This window comes from Ursus americanus, chromosome 22 (assembly GCF_024610735.1).
Source record: "Ursus americanus isolate L20-20 chromosome 22, mUrsAme1.1.p, whole genome shotgun sequence".
Taxonomy (NCBI): domain Eukaryota; kingdom Metazoa; phylum Chordata; class Mammalia; order Carnivora; family Ursidae; genus Ursus; species Ursus americanus.
The window spans coordinates 43,092,929-43,116,111 of NC_142148.1; the positions used below are offsets into that span (position 1 = coordinate 43,092,929).

At 44.0% G+C, this 23,183-nt stretch overlaps 1 protein-coding gene across 10 annotated transcripts in view; it reads left to right on the forward strand.

The window, feature by feature from the left end:
* The window catches only part of RIN2 (Ras and Rab interactor 2), a 239,755-nt gene that overhangs the window by 174,078 nt on the left and 42,494 nt on the right, over positions 1–23,183 (forward strand). For 9 of the 10 annotated variants that reach the window (XM_045809820.2, XM_045809811.2, XM_045809827.2 and 6 more), the window contains 2 exons: positions 3,619–3,719; positions 22,945–23,137. In XM_045809820.2, the coding sequence (XP_045665776.2) occupies positions 3,619–3,719; positions 22,945–23,137 (294 nt within the window). Of the gene's footprint in view, positions 1–3,618; positions 4,122–22,944; positions 23,138–23,183 lie in introns of those variants that run through there. The other variant, XM_045809865.2, reaches the window with a different exon arrangement.

Consider the following 23,183-nt stretch of genomic DNA (forward strand, 5'->3'; position numbering starts at 1 on the left):
AGCAAGACCAGTGTGAGGAGAAACACTCTGGCCAGAGAAGATCAAAGGCATCTCCTGGGGAAGGCTATGTTTATGTTCACATTAATAATGGTGGCTGTCAAGGTGACTGAGGGTGTGGAGAGGCTGATTGTGCCTCATGACCTGTCTCCTTGCTGGGGATGGGAACTTTTTCTCCTAGGTTTGCCCGAGGCTGTGGGTGACGCTCCTGTGTGTGGCTCTCCTGCCCAGGACCATAGCTGTGGCCCAGAATGGGCGGGTGACCCAGCCCAGATTGGGAGGCCTTCAGCACAGACACTCAGACTGCCTTCCCTCACCCCACTTGCTCCCCCCTTCTCAGTCCTTCCACCTCCTTCCATTTTCAGACATAGCACCCCTTTTATTTTCCTAATAATCTTGATTAGGAATAAACATACAGAAAATCACACATACTACTAAACACATGTCATGGAACTCTGTCAAATCATCATTTTGCCATTTCATTTTAAGAAATAAAGTCTCATGGGTGGTTGAGCCCCTTGACCTGTGAACATCTTCATCCATTCTCCTCCAGGGGTAACCACTATCCTGGATTAAGATTATAACCCCCATAAAGATATACTGTATGGTGACTAACATAACATAATAAAAAATTATTAAAAAAAGAAAAAGATTATAACCCCCATATCACACATTGGAGTTGTCTACCTATGTGTATATTTGTAAACACTATAGTATTGTACAGATTTGAATGGTTTTAAACCTTATATACTGGATATAACCCTTTTCAAGCTTTTTTTTTTTTTTTTTTGCTTTCGTGAGAAGTTTTTGAGCATTTCTGTTTATATGTGTGTTGATACCGATAGCTCTGGTTCATTAATTTTAACTGCTACATACCTCAGTTTACCCATTCTATTATTGATGGACATTTAAGTGCTTATAATTTGGTTTTCTTACAAATAATGATGCAGCAAATATTCTTATAAAGGTCTCCTTGCACCCATGTGCCTGGATTTCTCTAGAGTGCATATCTAGGAGGTCTGTGTGTCTCTAACTCTATAAGACGTTACCAAATTGCTCTTCAAAGTGAGCTCTACAAATAATATTCCTCTAGCAGCATTTGGGGGTGTTTTCCCACATTTTCAAATATTGTCAGACTTGTACATTTTTGCCAGCGGGATATGTATAAAAGGGATCTCCTGGTCATTTTCTCTTCCAAGTCCCCAGTGCTTCTAGAATGTTTGCCTACAGCTTGCATCCCAGGCACACACAACAGAGATGGATCAAGCATGGAGGACTTGGCTGGCCTCCCTTCTTCTGACCTCCGAGCATTGGGAGCATGCAAAGCTATTTTCAGGGACCCCTTCTCCATCTCCACTTTCCCCTCAGTTAATCTCTCCCTTTCACAGGGCTTTGGAATGCCAGCACATATGCCAGTGACTTCCAAATGTATAAATATCTCCATACTAAATGTCAAAAACCACTTCCCAAATTTATTTGATGGCCAATAAGAAAATCAAGACATAACTGACCCAATATCCAACTTGATTTCTTCCTCAAACCTAACCCTTCCCCGTGTCAGTCAAGGACACAGCCATCTATCTATCTGATAATCAAGTCAAGAACTTAGGAGTTGTGCTTGATCCTTCTCTTCCTACCATTCCTACATCAAGTCCATCAACTTCTATCAATTTCTGTGTAAATTGTTCTTGTATTTCTCCCCTTCTTTCTAATTCCTCTGCTACCATCTTGGTCCAAGCCACCTGGACCACTCTTGCCTACATCCTTGCAGTTGCCTCCAGACTGGTCTTGCTGCTTCTCCTCTTGCCCTTACAAACCATCTCTAACCAGCAGCCAAAGTGATCTTTTTAGAACATAAAACAAAGAAAATGTCTTCCCCTCCTAAAGCCCTTTGATGGTTCTTAATGTAGAAAACTCAACTGTACGGGTACTGTGATCTAGAATGCCAATGAGCTCTGGTGTCTGCCTGCCTCTCCTGCCACGTGCCTCCCCAGCCTCTGGGACTTTCTCTGTATGGAGGGATCTTCCCTTGATCTTTTCATGGCCCCCCCTTGTCATTCAGAGCTCCATCACTTCCTCAAAGATCCACCCTCACCATCCCATCCTACCTAGAGTGGTGGCCGCTTAACTGCCCCCTACAGCATCACCCTGTTCTGTTCTCATCCTGGCTCTTCTCAGTGCTCAAGGCTGTGGTCTGTGCTCCATTGGAATATCATCTCCATGAGAACTGTCCACCTCACTCCATGCTTATAGCACCTGACATGAAGTGGGTGCCCGTAAAGGTTTGTTGAATTAATGAATGAATAGATGGGGTCAACAGTTTAGAACAGCCTGTAAGCTCAGATGAAGTTTCTGCCAGCGCTTGGGTGGGATAAATCTGCTTGAGACAAGACAACACTTATCTTTAGCTAGAATAGTGATTATCAAACTTTATAGCCCTAGGATCCCTTTATCCTATTAAAAATTATGGAGGACCCCAAAGAGCTTATGTTCATGTGGGTTATAGCTACAGATGCTTGCTGTATTAGGAAATAAAATGGAGAAATTTTTAAAAAATACTTATTTTGAAACAATAATAAATCTATTACACAATGACATAAGTAACACTTATGTAAAAAATAACTATATATTTTTTTTAGAATTAGTGAGCAATGACACACTTTGAGAACAAGGGCTCTACACATAGAGTGCCTAGTTAGCTCCAGGAAGGATTCTGTTGGCTGAATGATTAGGTGGGTTCAAGAGTTTAGACCAGCCTTCAGGGGCAGATGTAGCCTCTTCCCAGGTGTGTGGGTAGAGGATACAAGCACGCATGAGCCTTCTGCAAGATGAGGGTACATCTCCCTCTGCATTCCCCTCTGGTTCACCCACTCCCCACCCCATGTAGCCCTCTCTCTTCCCTTTCCCTAAGCAGTCTTCTTTATAAAAAAATAAATAAATAAAAAGCAAAGAATAGGATGAGTAAGCTTAATGTCTGGAAATTGATTGTAAGCTATGTGTGTCTTTTAAATATTCTTATTTCTGGAGCATCTGGGTGGCTCAGATGGCTAAGCATCTGCCTTCGGCTCAGGTCATGACCTCAGGGTCCTGGGATTGAGCCCTTATCAGGCTCCCTGCTCAGTGGGGAGTCTGCTTCTCTCTCTCCCTCTGTACCTCTCCACCCACCCCGCCCCCACTCGTGCTCTCCCTCTCTCTCAAATAAATAAAATCTTTAAAAAAACAAAAACAAGTATGCTTATTTCTGAGCCAGAACAATGATTGTATAAACTTTAATTCAGGGAATTCCTCTTGAGTTTTGACTTTGACAAAATGAATGTGGAGGCCTGGTTTTACCAGGATTTGTTTATTCCTCTTTGTATTCATGTTGAGAAACCAAACTGGGTGTCATATCCTTTTTCTTAGGGCAGTACCGAAACCTAAGTTCTTCCTCTTTTTTTTTTTTTAGAAAAAGCTGCTCCCACCCTCATTTTTTTCCTCTGGGTAGAGGAAATTCACACAGCCGGGATTAAAAAAAAAAAAAGGTGGTCTTCTCTGTGCTCCTATTGAAGCCGCTGAAGCTCCCTGGGCTCTGGGCACGCCTCTTCCACTGCCTGACGTCACACTATTTTTGTCTTTGAATAGCTCATTGACACAATCGTGTCGGAGATCGGAGAACTGAAACAGGAGATGGTGCAGACAGATGTCAGCCTGAAGAATGGATTGGAACCCAGCGAAGCCCACAGGTGACAGAGACAATCAGGTGCCGGGCGTCAGATGGGGGCTAAGTGGACCCTAGCAACTACGAGGACTGCCATCTCGGTGGCTTCTCAGAAGTTTGGGAACTGGGAGTGTGGTGGCCTCTCCCAATGAAGCTGTCTGTAGGAGGTGGGAGTGGCCTAGGAACCAGTTGCCTGTTTATTTTAATCACTTTGAAGGCACTTGAACTTTACACCCTCTCAATACCTCCTGGCACCAGAACCCGGAAACCTAAAGTTCTATCTGTCGTATCCACCTACTCACAGTGATGGAAACAATAACGCAGCAGGATCCTCCGCGTGCAAAATAGAATTCAGTGTAGCCCGTGTCAGTCTCCAGAAGGTTTAAAGGGGCGCCCTAAAGAGGATGGACTCATTTTGCGTTCTCAGGTCAGAAAAAAAAAACCCAGCGCTTACCATAGCCATTAGCCTAAAATGTGAGCCAGTGTGTTGGAGTTTGGATGTGGTTGTAAATAACTGAGAAAAGTGGGGGACAATATACAATAGACAATGCTTGTTAAGCATTGAAGTGTTGTGTTTGTATCGCACTAAGTCGTAAGGGACTGGTCTTTATTGGGAGAATGGGAGTGCGGAGGTCAGCGTGGGGGTGGTAGGCTGGGGGAGGTCACTCCAACCTCATCTTAGCTCTTGGAGGCTGCAATTGTTTACTAGCAAAGGCAATAGAATATAATCACTACAAAAATGACACTGATGCCTGGCACCTCGGAGGCCAGCCTCATTATTAGCTTTCCCCTCTTTCCCAGGAAATGGGTTGAGGCAGCCTGGTGCAGTGTGAGGGTGAGATTCACGGAGTGGGTTTTGCTTGCAAGTCATGAGACAGGCAGGAATCCTGCAAGGGCAGGCGAACCAGGTGGTGCTGGTTGCCCAGGCAAGTTTCAAACCAGCCCAACTTGTTTCCTGTCCTAGACTGCAAGGAGAGCAAGCAATAGCAAGGAGGCATTTTGCAGCTGGAAGGTGGTGCTTTAACTCTCCTGCGTCTCTGGAGAAACTGTATTCCCCCTTAGCTGTGGAAATGCCACATGCCCTCCACTTCTTTTCCTTCTCTACAAAAAAAAAAAAAAAAAAAAAAGCCAGGGGATAGACCAGATGGGCCCCAAGCTTCTTGCAGCAGCACCCTGGCATTCTCTCTGATTTCCCTGGACCTCAATGGCTAATTTTTTCTCCATACACTAAACAAATGCACAATGATTTTTGATTAAAGACTGTCCACCTCACATTCAGAATAGTGCCAAACTCCGTGGAAGTGGAACTTTAGCCAGGGGATTTCCCTTTCCCCTTTGCATTGTTGAACTAAAATTAAAGTGGGAATCGGGTTGGTGCCAAAGGGAAAAGAAGAGAGCTTTAGTGGCTGCTTTCTCCCACATCCAGGGAACATAACACAGCAAGGTAGTCCCCAAGCTCTGCAGAAGACAGACACCAGTGGCAGTACCCCCTCCACTTCCACCCCTGTGTGTAAGGCCCAGGGATGTTAGGTTCGCGGGAAGATGTGATGGTACATCAGGGGCCATCACATCACGATCTTGATGTCTGACTGCAGTAGATACTGGGCTGGGAGAGCTGGGCTGCCATCTTGTCGTTAACATCTCTTTTTCTTTTCAAGTTTAAGAATGACTGTAAGCATTCCATAATACTATGTTTTTCAGATTAATGTCACTTATTCTCGAATGCTATGTTGGTTAACAATGAATTTGTGAAATTTCAGACACATTTTACTTGGTGCTTTTTTTAGTGGGGAAGAAAGAGAAAGGGCAAGCGTGTCTTTATTGAACAATGCATACGGTGTTTACCATGTGCCCGCCGCTGTTCTCAGTGCGTCACAGCAGCCAGCTCGTTGACTCTCCTAACTACCCTATGAGCTAAAGCTCCAGGATGGTCTTCATTTTACTGATGCAGGAGCTGTCTGACTAATTTGGCTGTGGTTTCTGTGCTAGGGTCTCTCCCTGATTTTGCCGAAGCAGGGAGTCGTGACTTTGCTGTTAGTTCCTCTGTTTTGCCCGATAATGTCCGGGTGGCCAGATATTGGAAGGGTAGGGTAAAGAGGACCTTCTGTTGTTTCCAAAATGAAAGCAGAGCAGAGCTCTGGCCACAGGGAAACAGGTCAGCCTGGCGTAGAGCAGCCCAAAGGGCAGACGAAAGGAAAGGAAAGGGGGTGTGAGCAGTGGAGCCACCTCAAGTGAAACCACTATAGAGCGAAGAAGGATTGCTCCCCTCCCTCAGGACCTTGGCTGGGCACGCTCTGGTGGCCGCACAGATGCATGGACGTCGCCTTCCTTTGTGGCATCCTTGGCGAGTGTGAGCTGTGATAACAGCCTCACCTACCCCAGCCACAGTCACCACAAAGTGTCTGTGGTCCCTTCGTTTGTTGAACGCCGGGCTAAGTGCCTCACTGGTGCCCTAGGTTAGGAATGCTGTTCCTCCACCCGCTTTGGCTTTTGGTCACTCCTTTGTGGTTAATATTGAGATAATCTTTAACCTTTTCATGTTGCATGGCCCCCCTTCTCAGATTAATATTTTAAATGCTTAAAATAAAATATGTAGGAGGACAGAAGGAAAACAATTCTATTGCAGTAGAATGATCAGAATTATTAAAATGCATGATTTCATAGCATAGGTACTTCTTTATTAACACATTAAATAACAAGGTCTAGGAACTACTGTCATCTGGAAGCAAAGATGGCCAGAAACAGTACTTCCTCACCAACAATGAAAACGTTGGGGTTTCTGTTGGTGACAGTCTCAGCTACTGCGCAAACTACTGGGATTTGTTGCCTGCATTCAAAATGGGAGGAGGTTAATTTCAAAACCAGGTTAGTGAAAGTAAAGATGTCACTTTTCTATCCAATGATCAGTTCTCACCTCCTGACCTGTCAGCGTCTGATCTATCTTCTGTTCCAGGGACACTCAATTGGCTTGGCTTTGGGGACACCATACTTCCTGGTTTCCTCTCTCCTCGCCTGCTGCTGCTTGTAGTCTCCAGCTGGTTCCTCCTCATCTCCCTCACCTCCTAACCCGAGAGCACCCAGAGCTTAAGCCTATAACCTCTCTTCTCCCCAGCCCCGCTGCTGTCTCCCACTAACCTTGAGCAAGATACTTAAAAGTCTCTGTGCCTCTGTGTGCATATCAGTTAAATGAGGATAATAATAGAGCTTGACTTGAGGGCGGTGAGAAAGATTAAGTGAGTTAATAACTGTAAAGAACTTTGCACAATGCTGGCAGTGAGTAAATACAGTATGTTGTTTATTAAAAGAGACAGACCTCTAGAGTAATTTCATAGTTAATCCCATCCAGTCTTGTGGCTTTGATACCCTGTGTATATTGGTGATTCCCAACTTATATCCCTAGGTTGGTCCTCTTTTGAATCCAGATGCTTGCATCTAGCTGTCCATTCAGCCCGTCTGGCATCTCAAACTTACAAGGCCAAGACCGGGCCCTTGGCTTCCTTTCACAACCCTGCTTCCTCCCTGGTCTTCCCCATCCCAGTGACCATGGCTGCAGGTTCTTGGGCCTCACAGCCATCCCTCTTGCCTTTCTGTCTCTCATACCTGTGCTCCCATCTCCAGACCCTGGCAGCTCTACCTGTAAGGTTCCCCCATCAGCACCAGTGCCTCTGCTTTCACCCATCCTGCCTTCTCTGGGCTGTTATTTAAGCAGCATAGAGAAGGATCTGACTTTCATTAACCCAAATCCAAGTCATGTCACTTCTGTTCAAAGCCCTTCAGTATTTCTCACTCATTAAAACCAAAATCATCGCCATGGCTTTTGAGATGCTCCAGGCTCTAACTCCTCACATCCCCTCGCCCTCCTCTCTTACAGCCTCTCCCCTCTCTATCGGTCTGCTCCAGACCCACCAGCTCCTTGTCCAGAAGGCTCCTACCTCCTGAACTTTGTACTTACTGTTCCCTCTGCCTGGAATGCCCTTCCTCCAGGAAGTATTCACCTTAGGACCCTCATTTCTTCTGTCACCTTAGCTGACTTGATTTTTCTTCATAGAACTTGTACAGATCTGACATATATGGTCACTTGCTTAAATTGTGCATTTTCTGTCTCCCAGCACTAGGAGGGAAGCGAACTGAGAGCGTGGGTTTGGTCTTAGAATAGTGCCTGGTGTGTAGCATACATTCAGTATTTGAATGGACAAATGAAAGATGCCAGCCCTTTGGAGATTCTAAACGTATTAAAGCATCAGAAGCCTCTTGCAGAAACAAAACATTACCCTGTAAAGCAATTAGGGGACCCCAGCTGGTGCATAAAAAAATCAAAAGTTGAAAATGTGCGATGGGCCCTAAGGTGGCTCTCTAGCAAAGAAGAGGGACCAGGGCACCTTTCCGCTATGTGCCAGCCATGCTTCCTCCATCACTTCTGGGTTCTGGGCTGTTGTAAATGTCTGCCAGTAAAGGAGCATCTGATTTAAATCAACTCCATGCCCTCTGCTAGCGTTTTACCGAAAAGAAGCTAGGAAGCCAGGAGAGAGATCCAGGATTTCTTGTTCCTGCTCTAAATGCTATTTCTTATTTCCTCCTTCTCGCCATTCGTTGCCCCAAGACTAGAGTGTGGGGAAATAAAGGCTTTGTGCTTTCCTCTCCCTCCCCCATGATTTCACAGTCTGCTTTCTGTTGGGGCTGGTACAGTAGGCCAGACATAGGCAGTGCTCCACTGTCATTGACATCTGGACCCATCACCTCTAGGCTAAAAGAAGTCTCTGAAGTTCCCTTTGTCCTCAGGTGGAACAAAGGGATTGAACAAAGCAACTTCATGAGATGAGGCTCAGGCTGGCTTTGCAGGATGGGGGGGGAGGGTGCCTGGCTGGACTGGGTCATCAAATTGTTACCTTTGTTTGCCCTCTTCCTCACTTCCCTCACTCCTCTTGTCACCTTGCTAGTGCACTCCAGCCCGAGCAGACTGCTGGCGGGGATGCCCAGGGTCTTAAAACTCTACACCCAACCCCGGAATCAGATGCACAGAATTCAAAAATTCTTTGGCCAGCTCTGTCCCATACTGTAGTTGGTGTGTAGCAGTTGGTCACCACCACTGACTTCTTCTGGAAGGGACTGTGTGCCCCAGGAAGTTCTCAGCTTCCCAGCAGCTATGCAATGGCATTGATACCCAAACCACAAGAAGCTCAGATTGCTGGTCCCTGGTACAACCCTTCACTTTTTCCACTTGAACGATGTTAGAACACAAGGTCAGAAGAGAAGATCAGTGGCTTACAGTCTGGGGAAGAGATGCTCAGTGTTCTACTCCAGTAAGTCTCCTGAAGTACCACGGTGACCATAGTAATTGCTCTGTGACCTTCTGGAGAAACCCATCCTCACTTAGTGCTGCTTTATTAAAAAAAAAAAAAAAAACAAAAAACTTTCCACTGAAGTAAAACATGATTAAGAAAAAGCCATCAATAAGTATACAGCTAGATGAATCTTCAACGGTAAACATACCACATAGCAGCACCCAGATCAAGAGACAGATCATTCTCAGCAACCCGCCAACAACTCTCTGACTTCTATTGCCACAGATTCGTTTTGCCTGTTTTTGAACTTCATATCACTGGAATCATGCAGCATGTGCTCTTTTAACTCTGACTTCTTTCCATGTTTTGTGTAGTATTCCATTGTGTGAACCCAAAACAATTGGTTTATCCATTCTACTGTTAATGGGTATTTGAATTGTTTCCACTTTGGTGCTATTTTGAATAATGCTGCTATGTACATTCCTGTGCATGTTTTTTGGTGACACACCGCAGTAAGGAATATGGGAGTGGAACTGTTGGGTTGTAGGATGGTTAAATATTCAACAGTCAGTAAATGGTGCCCCAAAATTTTCCAATCATTATAGTCATTCACACTTCCACCAACAGCATATGGGAGTTCTGAATGCTGTGTTCTCCCGGTCTACACTTGGTATTGGCTGCTTTTTCATTTTGGCTATTTGGATGGATGTATGGATTTAGAGCTTCTAGAAGCATGATGGTTGAAGACAGGTAAGAGTACCTGTATGTACTCAGTATCTCAGTGCTGTGGGAGTCAGGAATGGGAGCTCTTTGGAGCATCATTTTATAATTCTTGCATGTTTAAGTTCAAGGCTAAAGTCATGAGTCATGTTCACAGCCGGTTCATTAGGTGATATTTATGGAAAGTGTGAAGTTATGGAAAGGATTATTTGGGGGGAGGAGATAAAAAGAGAAGGCAATACAGAAATTATGAGTGTAAATACCTGTGTACCTTTTATTGTTTATATTTCTGCTTATGAATCTTAGATCATAAACTTGTAACAGAAGAAAAAGCCAATGAAATTCTCCCCGTGTCTTGGATTCTTTTGCTTTATGCTTTACTTTGTTCAGTACTTACATGCAGAAATATTCAGCATCTCATGAATTAATTTGGCCAAGGCCATTAGCTGCATCATAACTAAGAAATGCATGTGCATAAATCCAGTAGAGCTATAGTGTGAGTTTTAATTCTTCTCTGAAACTCAATATATCTGCATCCAATGCAATTTCCTGTATTTAAAAAAAATATATGTTCTTTAAAATAGATATTCTCAACTGCAGTGACTTTAGACACAGAGTTTAATGTCACTCATCATTATTCCTTTCCAGCTTTTCCTCTTGAAAAGTCAGATACAAAGTGATCATTCTTCGTTAATCTATACCTGCTTTCTTTGGAAGATTTTGGAGAGTGTCTCCATGAGGTCATTGGGAAGCAAGGTTAAGTCATCAGATGCAGAAGTCAGTTTGCATTTTGTCTTCTCACAGTGTCTGTGTCATGGGTACTGTTAGCCAGCAAAACAAATATTTCCTCTTTTGCCTTTTAGCTGCATGTGCCACAGGCCATTGGTTCAGGGCTGGGAGCTCATCCTCAGGGCCTACAGCATCTGAGCGTGGGCCACTGCCCTAGAATCAGTCATATCTGTCACAAATCAGTCATATCTGTCATTGGTTTTCCTCCTTTCCTGGGAGCTCCTGTCTGGTTCAGCAGAACCTGGGAAGCTTACGATAATCACTGGCTACAGAGTATTGGGTATATCTTGCAGTATCTTAAGTCTCTTGAAAAGGGTGTTCGGTGTTATCAAAATGTATAGTTTCTTTGGGGCACCTGGCTGGCTCAGTCTTGATCTTGGGGTCGTGAATTCAAGCCCCATGTTGGCTGTAGAGATTATTTAAATTTTCCTGTCATGCCCATTGAGGATATTCTGCTATAACTAGCTTGATTCATCCCCAACCCCCCAAACCCTTAAACTGTTTCTTGATTTGAAGCCACTGGTGGGTGTTTGGGATATGGTTTCAAGGAATTCTATGAGGATTGAACCAACTCTTTGCTTATATTGTTACCAATGTAGCAACAATTAAGTTCAACTTCAAAAAAATATGTGTTAGGTAGGTGCTGTTTGTTAAAATACCTGGACAGTGGAGCTGGCAGGGAGACAGGATTATAAACAAGTATCATGTAATGGAATGAGGATATAATAGTGGAGTATACTAGATGTTCTGGGAACCTGACGGAGGAAGCTGGTAATTCCAAGTGAGAGGTGTTTTAGGAAAGATGAGCTCCCACATTAACCTTAAGTAAAGAATGAGGTAAGCCTCCAGATAAAATATGCCCAAACATCTATTTAGTCTGTTTTGATTGGTGGTATCTATGATATTGGGGAAGACTTTTATTTTATTTTAAAGATTTTATTTATTTATTTGACAGAGAGACAGCTAGCGAGAGAGGGAACACAAGCAGGGGGAGTGGGAGAGGAAGAAGCAGGCCCTCAGTGGAAGAGCCTGATGCGGGGCTCGATCCCATAACACCAGGATCACGCCCTGAGCCGAAGGCAGACGCTTAATGACTGAGCCACCCAGGCGCCCCATGGGGAAGACTTTTAAAAAGAACATTTAAGAGTCATCTTTTTGATGACCAAGTAGAACATGTGCACTGTAGAAAAAGCATCATATAAAAAATAAAAAGATTACCATGAATCCCTGAGACAAAACCACTCTTGATTGTTTTTTGACTATCGTATTTCTTTTCCTTTGTGTGTATCTGTCCAATATTTGTATGTGCATTTAGATGGCAGATCATGCATGATTTTCACAGATTTAACCAGGGTGTTTCTGATCATCCTGAAAATGCAGTGTGTCCTAGAAATTGATTGCATTTTTGTCGAGGGATAGCACCTCCCAGTTGAGTAGCTGGCTTCCCTGTCTGCAGTACCCTTGGGCACACAGTTTTAATGATGGCCTACTCTAGATTAGGTACGTTTTACCCTTTACAGATCTTGCCTTGCTATTATATTGGTAGTTGATTCTGCCACAAAATATTTGCTTGGTTAGAAGGCAGTGGTGATTTAGTCCAGCTGTGAAATAACACTAGTATAACCAAAAGCACGTAAACACTAAGAACTGCAAATCCATGAAATGCTTGCCTTACCATGAAGCCTCGTGCATGCCATTGCTCAGGGTCAAAGGTCAGCGGGCCAATACTTAAAGCCTGCCTGGCTCCTTCTCCTGTTTTCAGCTCCAAGGGTAGCCAGGACAACATGTTCTTTGTTTCTATTTCTTAGTTTTACAGGAACCAATGAAGGCCCCTGCCAGCATTGGCTCCATATCCGCCCTTTTCATCTCTAGCTGGAGACTCAATGACAGGAAGTTCATAAGCCATAAAAGTCCAGATCTTTCTCCTCTCTGAAAATGGCAGTGCCTCCTCCTGCCTGGAGGCGGGCATGTAATTTTTCTATTGACCAAGAAATTAGCCAGGGCCCCACATATGGCCAGAATGAATTTGAGTCTCCCTTCCTCTCCAGACTTAAATGTTTCAGAGTAGGGGTTGAATTCAGCTTCACAAATTCTAAAGAAGTGTTTTCATGATTAAAAGTAAGATGTCATTGGACAGTGACTAGTAGGTATTTTTTTTATTAAAGATTTTATTTATTTATTTGAGAGAGAGAGAGAAAACAAGCAGGGGGAGTGGCAGGCAGGGGCAGAGGGAGAAGCAGGCTTCCCACTGAGCAGGGAGCCCAATGCAGGACTCCATCCCAGGACCCTGGGATCATGACCTGAACCAAAGGCAGATGCTTAATGGACTGAGCCACCCAGGTGCCCACTAGTAGGTATTTTTGAAATGGCAGGTTTTCTGGGAATTTTTCATTGGCTCCATGTGCATATATATATATGTATGTAACAGAAATTGGAACTGGTCCTTGTACAAGCAACTTTTATCAGATGGATCTCTTCTGTGTGAGCTGTTGTTTTCTTGTCTTTCTGCATAAGGGGCCTCTTCAACTCCTATTTTTTTCAGAAACCATCAATGGCAGACCCCTCACTTCTCTCCCCCAAAAGATCAAGGAAGCCCTTGATTCATCTCCCACCAAGCCTGCCATGTTGGCCACTGCTTGATATTTGGAGTGTACTTGCTTTCGTATTGATACATAGACAAGGATCTACTGCTCCACGAGCAAGGCCATGGCAGACACAAGATGCCAACTTCTGTCTGGTGCTTAATTCTTAGGATGACTCCTGCATTGGTCTCTTGTAGCTGGAAGCCTGAGCCCTTGGGCAGTGCCATGCCCCAGGCTGTACCTTTCTTGCCTTTGAGGCCCGTTGAAGTAACATCTTCACATGGGCAGAATGAGGAAGGGAGGCCTCCATTACAGAAATATCAAGAGAGGAAGCTTTTCATCCTTTCTTTTTCCCACCTGTAAGTTGAGGATGGCAAGCACTAGAGTCTAGGTTGGGAATAGACCCTAATGGCAGACGGAGACCATTCCAGCTGCAAGGACCACCAGGGGCAATCCTCAGGAAGGTTCACATTAAATGCTGACCAAACAAGCTCCGGAACTGTGTTTATGGAATAGTCTTTGTGTATCCTAGAATGGAAACATGTTGCTTTGTGTTCTTTTTTGAGTTTCTGGAAATTAGGGGACAGTAAAAGAGACATCCTGGAAACTTTGCTGAACAGAGTCTTTTACTCATAGCTCCCAGGACAGTCCAGAATCTTAGAGTCCGTTCTTTTCAGGCTTTGTCTGTTTTAGTAACAGATTCCTTTTTCCAATAACACTCCATCTTTAGAGATGGGGAAACTGAGTCTGAGTGACCTGTAATAACAGGCCAAGGCCTCACAGTTATGAAGAGACAACTGAGGCTTTAATCCCAGCTGACTGCAACTGCTCTTTCTACCAAACCACTGGAGATTATGAAACTGAGGGGAGGCCAGGATCGGACTTGACCAGATTAAACCATGCATGCCTTACAAAACTTGGCATGTTGACGTTGATTCACACATGCAGGAAATTCTCATGTTGATGCATTCTGACTCCAGGTAAATGAGAACTTTGTTGAGATCCGAATGCTAAAGCCCCCGTAGGTGTGTGCATGGGGTTCCCGCTGTGGATTTTTCAACAGAAGGTAGCTTTCCTGCCAATACTCTTCTACTCCTATCTTCTCTGTGCTCAACCAGCTGGTACATGTCAACCTCCTTTGTTGGAATTAAATCTTATTCCCAGTGTTGGGATGAGGCGTTCTGTATTTGGGAACCTTGAATGGAGCATATATCACTAATGCCTGTGTTAGTGGGTGTCAGCTAAAACTCAGTGTTGACTTTTATATCCAAAGCGCACCCCCGGCCGGCTGGTGGGAGGTGGAGGGGCTGTCTACAAAGGAAATTCATGAAAAGTGAGGAAGAAGCTGCAAACACTTCGGATTTGTTGTTCTGGAAGGATTCGGACTGCTTCCTTTTCTTGACCCAGGTCTTCAGATGGCCAAAGGCCAGGGGGATCTTGGTAGTTGTGGTGATTTTTGCCAACCATTTCCTGATAAACACAGAGACAAGAACCTTTTGTCTTCTGAGACTGGAGCTGAGGAGTCGGATTCTATTGTTGGGCCTGGCTGAGGGAAGGCCTGAATCAGAGGTTATGCATGGGGGACCCAGGAAGAAGCTGATGGAGAGACCTAGTGCCCATGATGTTTCTCGTTGCCCACTGAGCTTCTCCCCTTCCTCACTCACAAGGAACAAACCTGTTGTTTGCAGATGACCTCCTACCTAGTTCCCCATCATGCATAGAGCAGGCATATGATCGATGCCTGCCTGGGGGTGAAGCTAGGCTAGTGAAAGAAATAAGTGGAATGCAGAGCAAAATGGGGTAAGTGCCCCAGAGGTGCATACACAGTGGGTGAAGGAAGTCAGTGTGCCCAAAGATTGGTTGCAGCTGCAGGAGATGGCGAGGGAACAGGATCAACCTTCGTTTTGACAAGGGGGCTAGAGCCAGTGTCCAGTGGGCACTCCAGAATAGCTTGACCCCAGTCAAGGATGGAGCTGAGCAATGGCAAATAGATGCTTTTTGGGGGATCCTTTCCCCCTTGAGTCCAAGAGCAAGGTTTATAAACATTAATATAGGGGAAATATTCTTGTGTTTTAATCCAGATTGTCTCAGCCCAAATTCCACCCACTGTGACACAATTTTTCTCTTATTCTTGCACCATCTTGCCTATTATTATGCACCTAACATTTGTCATTAAATTGACTCACCTTTGACATATATTTTAAAAAGTAAATTTGGTAAACCAGTCATAAAAAGACAGTGTATGATCCCACCTATATGAAGTACTTGGGTTAAAATCATAGAGACCTAAAATAGAGCAGTGGTTTCCCAAAGTAGGGGGAGTTACTTTTTAATTAGGCATAGATTTCAATTTCGCAAAAGGGAAAGAATTCTGGAGGTGGATGGTAGTGATGGTTGTACAGCAATATGGATATACATAACCCTCCTGAATTGTACATTTAAAAATGGTTAAGATGGTAAATTTTATGCTGTGTATATTTTACCACAATAAAAAAAATTAGGGAAAAAGAAGTAAATTTAATATCTCTGCCATAATTGGGAACTACACTAAATACAACAGCAATTTAAATAAGTACTAGACATTAAAATAAAAACTGTGCCTCCATGTGTGACCTTGGTGTAGCCAACGTTCTTTGGGAAATATTGTCAATTTTAATAAACCATAGAGAATTTATAGCATATCAAAATTTTTCCCACCAAATATGGTTTGGTTTTGTTTTTGAGCTCCTCACTTTGTCGCAGGACTGGGCCTCTTTGTTAGGGAGGCAGGCAGTGTGATGAATCTTAAGCCACGATGAAGTCCTGGACAAAAGCACCTTGGAAGCCAAGGCTCTGCTTTTGTTGTTGATTTTTGTTTTGTTGTGTTTTATTGATGGGCTCAGCATCCTATTGATTATAATTAACCCCATCAATTTGTCATGATACATTCTATGACTATTTATTAGACGCTTACTATGTAAACAAGGAAAAACTGTTAGTTTTCTTAAAAGTTGGGAGGGTCCATTGGAGTCCTTCAGGGACCTAGCACTCAGGCTGCAGGAAGAGCACCAAGTCTTCCTAAAGATTGAGCTACCAGGGAGCATTTTGCTGGAAATCCAGGTAAGACCAGGGTGGAGCCTGCTACTCACCACTTCAGATCCAAATCCGAGGTGGCCTTTTTGGGTTATTCAGTCCCAAGTGCATCGCCAGGATTGGTCTGGAAGGAGCCGGCAAAGCAAGCAGGGAGTCCCCTTCCAAGAGAGAATCACCTTCCACACCTTGCTAAAGCCTGATACGCCTTGCTAAAGCCTGATACGGGAGACCAGGGAAGGAGTGTGGGGCCAGGAATTGGATAGTAGAGAAGAAGACAAAAGTCAAAAGCCAAGCTATATTTTAGGAGGTCATGATAGTCCTTCCTTCAACCTATCCTGCTCACTTGGTCATCTAAATATCTCCAGATGTCCCAATTGACAAGGTCATTAGTTCTGTAAGTGGAAGCAAAACAGAATACCTAGATAAAACATAGCAGTGGCTTTTCCATGAAGGCACACCGCATTTAGTAGTACCAGATTCCAAGGCAGGCAGGAGGATGTTTGTGGGGAGACACACATACGCACATGTGCAGACATGCCTGTGCATGAGCCAGGGAACCGTAAGAAGTGGGTTAGGGAAGGATTACTTTGATTAGAGTCACCGCCGGCCTTATTTAATTCCAGAGGACTTGCCACTGATTCTATGAGAGGTTTTTAGAAGTTGTTAATTAACTAAATCCATCTCTTTTTTAGTTGAACTATGATCTAACAGTCTGCTTTAGAAAGACAAATTCATAGTACATTTTAAGTATTTAATTGAAACGGCTTTTGTCTTTAAAAAATAATCAAGGATATCCTATCATGGAGGTTGATGTAAATTGTCCATTTAAAAAATACAATTGTTCAGGGGCACCTGGGTGGCTCAGTCGGTTAAGTGGCTGCTTTCAGCTCAGGTCCTCAGGTCGTGATCCCGGGCTCCTGAGATGAGACCACAAGTGGGGCCTCCTGCTCAGCGGAGAGTCTGCTTCTCCCTCTCCCTCTGCCCCTCCCTCTGCTCATGTGCTCTCTCTCTCTCACACACACTCATAAACAAACAAAATCTTAAAAAAAATAAAAAGAAAAATATAATTGTTCAGCCTAATGAAGGTGTGCTTCTAATGTGCACAGGGAAGGTTTGGCTTTTTGTTTTTTGTGTATACTTGTTTGTCCCCTTGTCTGAGCATAGAACCATCCATAGTGCTGCACCTGTGCTGAGACCCATTAGTGAAATGGAAGGTGCCACCTTGTTGATGGTAAAAACTTGGCATTATGCCTTGTATCTAGTCCCCTAAAGCTTCATTTTTGCTATTCAATGGCTGAAGGAAGATTCTGATGTATAGAAGGTTGCTAGCTGTATTTACTACACCAGTGTTTTTTCCTACAGAGACAAACTACATCTAAGTTTTATGTACTTTATATATTTCTTGGTTCTTGGTGTCATTTGTTTGAAAAAAGACTGGATTGTAAAGTCAAAGTATAGTCCTCCTGTGTGATGTTTGGGACCCTGGTCATTTTTAGCTGCTTTGATAGGTCATGCCATCCTCTGGAGTTGTGGATTAGGGCAAGAAAGAGCATCATTTGAAAAGTCTGCTGCAAATTATTTTTCTCTGAGATGAATTTGATTCTGTAAAATTTAATAAAAATAGAACTCGTGCCTTTCTGCCCGTCCTGTATTAGAACACGCTTTCTGCAGTTTCTTGCTCCTGTCTAGGCTACTAACATGTGGCCCTGGGAATGAAGGGAATAAAGCCAAGTGGAAAGCCTGTTCTCCTCCCACACTCAAAAGATCCTTAAATTGGGTGTGACCAGAATGTAGGTGTTGCGGGAGAGCCTTGTCCCCCAGGCTAGGTGTAATATCCACGGGGCTGCTTCAGAGCCACGAGGCCTCGGTCTGTTGGCATGAGGGCAGATAACAGTATCTGAGTTGCCCAGAGAATGCTCTCTGCTCCTAGAGGCACATTGGTGGGGCATTCTGTGGTTTGCCCAGTATTTTCACATGTGGGTGTGGGTCTCACTGAATCCATACCTGAGCTTTATCTCCCCATAAAAGCAGGGCTAGATGCTTGGAAATAGTAATAACAGTTGAATAAATAAATGAATTTTATACTCGTAAACCCAGGGAGATGGTAGACATTTTCCCCAACCTATTATTTTGAGACATATCAAACATTATAGGATAGTTAAGAATAGTACTGTTCACCCAAATTTACCAGTTGTTGAATTTTGCCACGTTTCCTTTACCTCTGAGACTCCCCCCCACACACACTTTTTTGGAGGGGAATAGGAGGCTGACCATTTAATACTTACTTTCCAACATTTTCACACTTTGACCCTAAATTCTTCAGTTTGCATCTTTTAAGAACAAGAGCATTTTCCTGCATAAATAACAGTATCACACTGAGGAAATTAAACATTAATACAGTATATCTGTTATACACCCTTATTCAAATATCCCCAATTGTCCTTTATAGCTATTTTTTATTCTGATGCCATATGTTATCAATTCTGTGTACTCAATAGAGTTATCTCTCTTATGTCTCTTTGTTCTCCTTTTATCTATAATAATCCCACAGCCTTTTAAAAATTTTTCATGACATTGATAATTTGAAGAGTTCAGGCCAGTGGTTTTGCAGGAAGTCCCTGAATTTGGATTTATCTGGTTGTTTTTTCTTGTATAGATTCAGGTTAAACATGTTTTGGGTCAGGAAGATGACTTAGATGTTATTATAACCTTCTCTGAGCATATATTCGGGGGGGGGGGTGCATGATGTCAGGTGCCTGTTCATTGAAGGGTTAATGCTGATGGCTTGATTCAGATAGTGTCTCACAGGGGCGACTGGGTGGTTCAGTCTGTTACATGTCTGCCTTTAGCTCAGGTCATGATCCCAGGGTCCTGGGATTGAGTCCCATGGCAGGCTCCCCGCTCAGCGGGCATCTGCTTCTTCCTCTACCGTGTCTCTAGCTCACTCTCTCTCAAATAAATAAATAAAATCTTTTTTTTTTTTAAAGATGGTGTCTCATAGATTTCAGCATTGTCAGGGTACCTTTCCTCTTCATGATCAGTGATCTGTGGGCAGATATTTGAAGACTGTGAATGTTCTGTTCCCTAATAATCTTTCACCAACTGATGTTGCACCCATTCTTTCTTGTATCAGTTCTACACCACGTGGAGGCATTATTTACCACTTGCTGATTAGAAAGACGAAGTTCAGAAGGGGAGGTGGGTCTCACCAGCCGGCCAACCATGACCATGTCATCATTAGAATCTCCTGAATTATATCACAATGATTTTTAAACTGCTCATTCTTTGCACCCCCTTCATATGTGCAGGCAGGCATCTGTTTTCAGAATCACTGGTTTCTATGAATCTCATCAACTTCTGTTTTAGGTTGAATTCCCTAGAAGCAGAGCCCAAGGTGTAGCTTCTTGTGCCATGATTTACTGAGATAGGGTCTCTTCACACACAGCCCGTGAAGGAGTGAGCAGTGCAGTCTGGGATGAGTAGGAAACCAGGCGGAGATCTGAGGGCAGTTGGAGGGTAACTGCAGCCAGATCCCACAGGGAGCTCTGCCGCATAAACAGCACCCGGGGTTGCCTCACCTTCAGGCAGGAAGGCCGTTCCTCTAGGCCCTGTTTCAGTATGTTATTAGCAGTGCATCCGCTCCCAGGGGAGCATGGAACTTTCCAGGTATGACCAGGACGAGGGGGCAGCCAGCACCCACGGCAGCGGGGGCTTGGGTCCCCAGTCTGGTAAAGGGGAACTGGGCAGGGCATCAACAGCGTCCAATACAGATTTATTTCCCTTATTAGTTCTTTGCTGAAGGTTGCCTCTGAGAAATGCCAATCTGTCTTTTTTGTTCTTTCTTTCAATCTCTCTTATAATAATATACTATAAACCTCAAATGTCTGACTGGTAAAGAAAGGTGTTAGCTTAGTCATTTGCAAAGACAAGACCTAATTTATGGTTGCTCCTTGATGAAGCCTCATGAATCTTATTTACTGTCTTCCTGTCTGGGCCCGGGTTTTTTAGGCTGAGGTTTGTTGTTAGGACAAAGACTTTATCTCTTGAACAACTGAGGTGTCACGGGATGTGCCCTTCTAAGGAAGGAAGAAGTATCCACATACTTACTCACCGCACACAGGAGTGTTAGGATTGCCGCGTTAGAGATGGTAGAATTTGCTCTTGGTAAAATATCAACAGGCTGAGACGGCAGGGATGGAGGGTTTACTTAGGTTTGGAGAATTCTTTCAGGGGCATGTTACCACTGCACCCCTCCCCCTGCAAAAAACCACCCCACCTCATTGGTTCTGAGTTCAAGTGTGCATTTCGCTCTTAGACCTCAAGCAAATGTTTCTCGGACTGCAGCATCAGCATCTCTGGGGCTTGTTAGAAATGCAGAGCCTCCCCCACCCCCACCCAGGGCTGCGGAATCAGACCTTCTGGGGCTGAAACCAGGAATCTGTAGCTCAACAAGCCCCAGGAGATTTCTCTCTTAGGCTCAAGCACCAGTCCAATGCAGTGGTTGTAAACTTGCCTGCAAGCTGGAATTGCCTAGGGAAATTTTTAAAATTCTGATGCCTTTGTCCCACCCCAGATGTCTGATTTATTTGATCTGAGGTGCAGTCTGGCCATCAAAACATGTTTAAGCTCCAGGCGATTTTTATAGGCAGCCAGCGTTGAGAATCACTGCTCTACAGTTGCCTCGTTTACTTCATGTGAAAGGAATTTTAACACCAACTCATTTTGAAGAGTGTGCTCTTACAGCTGTAAAGATTCACTTCAAAATACCTGGAGGCCCTGGAATGGCATTTGCAGAATGAGAAACTGCTCTTTTTTGGCACAGATTCTCCCATCTGGAAAGTTGTAGCAAAGGTAAAGGGAAACTTTAAGGGGAAACCAAGTGTAAATCATGAGTGGAAGCATGAGATTCTTCAGATATGTAGAAAGTCAAGAACGTGCAGGGAAGACATTAGGATGGGGGTCTCTGGCTAGCCCGTGCACTGTCCTTGTGGGTATTGATCCTGAGCCTGCTTACCCAAAAATGATCGCCTTAGGTTGGCTTCTTCTATATTCAGTCCCTCCTCTTAGGGGTGGAGTGGTCCACATGGGAAGAGCACACTTTTTTTTTTTAACTTTTTCCCACTCTTGCCTACCATTTGGCTTTATCACCATCATTCTCAATGTTGACAACTTCATTCAGGCCACACATTTGCGTTTCTTTGGGTTTAGATGTTTGAAGACCATTTGAACCCTAACCTGAGCTTGCCCCTTCCAATGTGAATGATCAGGTCTGATCTTTTTCACTGGCCACTCCAGGGCCGGTGTTGATGTCCAGCTCATTGAGAGCCAGGGTGTGGTAGAGGGAAAGAGATGCCAGAGCCAAACGCTCTTAGATTGGAATTCGCACCTGCTCACTCTCACCAGAGGCGTATCCTTGCCTTGCGCAAGTGACTCAAGCAGTCTGGGCTTCCCTGACCCCCCTCTTCATTTTTTAACACTGGATTCCCGGTACCTGCCTTTGGGGGCTGTTTTAAAGGAAATGAGAGAATGTTTGCAAAGGGCCTGGCACACAATAGACACCACATAGATACAAGCTCTCCTGTGTTCATGATCTTACTTGTTACCTGCAAAGTTGGAAGAACACCAGACCTCTTGAATTTCTAGCTCTGCCATTTCATGGGTGTTTATAATTCTGGACAGCCCAATATCTTCTTGGGCTCCAGTTTTCTCATTCATAAAAGGGGGATTACATACTCAGTCACAGGGTTAGTGTTGGCACCAAAGGCAACTATGGAAATCAATATATTTTTTTTATTGAGATTTCATTCACGATTAGACCTTAAAGTGCATAATTCCCTGGTTTTTAGCACATTCACAGAGTTGTACAGCCATCAGCACATCCCAGTCCAGAACATTTTCTTTACCTCAAAAAGGAATTCCATACTGATTAGCAACCACTACCCATCCCACCCCCACCCCCAGTCCCAAGCCACAACTAAACTTGCTGTTTCTCTATTTGTGTCTAGTCTAGATATTTTGTGTAAGTGGAATCACAAGATATTGGTCTCTAGCTGCTTCCACTTAGCATGAAGTCCATGGTTCATCCCGTTTTGGAGCATGGCTCAGTACTCCATTCATAAAAAGAAAGAATGAATATTATGACTGAATAAAATTCCATTGTATGGATAGACCACATTTCATTTATCCATTCATTAGGTGATGGAAATTTGGGCTGTTTCCACTTTATGGCAATTATGAACTTATGTTAGCATAATTTTATAAATAGCACAGCATTACTCAACTGTGAGGTTTTATTACAAATAATATTAGTAATAAAAATGCCTAGATATGTGAAAAGAAACAAGATCCAGTTCATTTGGGTACGAAATGAGTGTGCATGAGTGAGTGTGAATGTTTTGTTTTTGCTTTAAGAGCATGCCATGGTTGTGCTTATGATATATGCTTTTGAGCCACAGGACCACGTGCTACCATATGGGACATAGCATTTAGGGTTCTGCGCTAAATGGTTTATGCCAGAGACAGACTCAACAGCATTCAGGATGTTTAGAACCTTTGGAAACTGGGTTAGAAATAGAAGGTCTGTCCGGTCTGTCCAGTATTCTGTTTAATAGTATAGATAGGGAGTGAGAGCTAATATGGCATCAGACCCCAGAAAGCTTTCAGGCTGGAGGGGAAGACAAGTGAGGTGGAGATGAAAGATGGCGTATGTGCGATGACAGGTCTAGCCTAAAGACTGGAGGATGGTCTTCTCCTCAGAGAAATGGGGCTGTGGCCATTTAACTCCTGCCAATTCTCTTTATCCTAGCATGGTAAGACACAAGGATGATGGCTATTCCGAAGAAAAGGATGTGAAGACCTGTCCACGGGACTCTGGCTATGACAGCCTCTCCAACAGGCTCAGCATTTTGGACCGGCTTCTCCACACCCACCCGATATGGCTCCAGCTGAGTCTGAGTGAGGAGGAGGCAGCGGAAGTCCTCCAGTCCCAGCCTCCAGGGGTAAGACTCAGAATCTCAGGGAAACATGTTGAGACAGGCAGGGGTG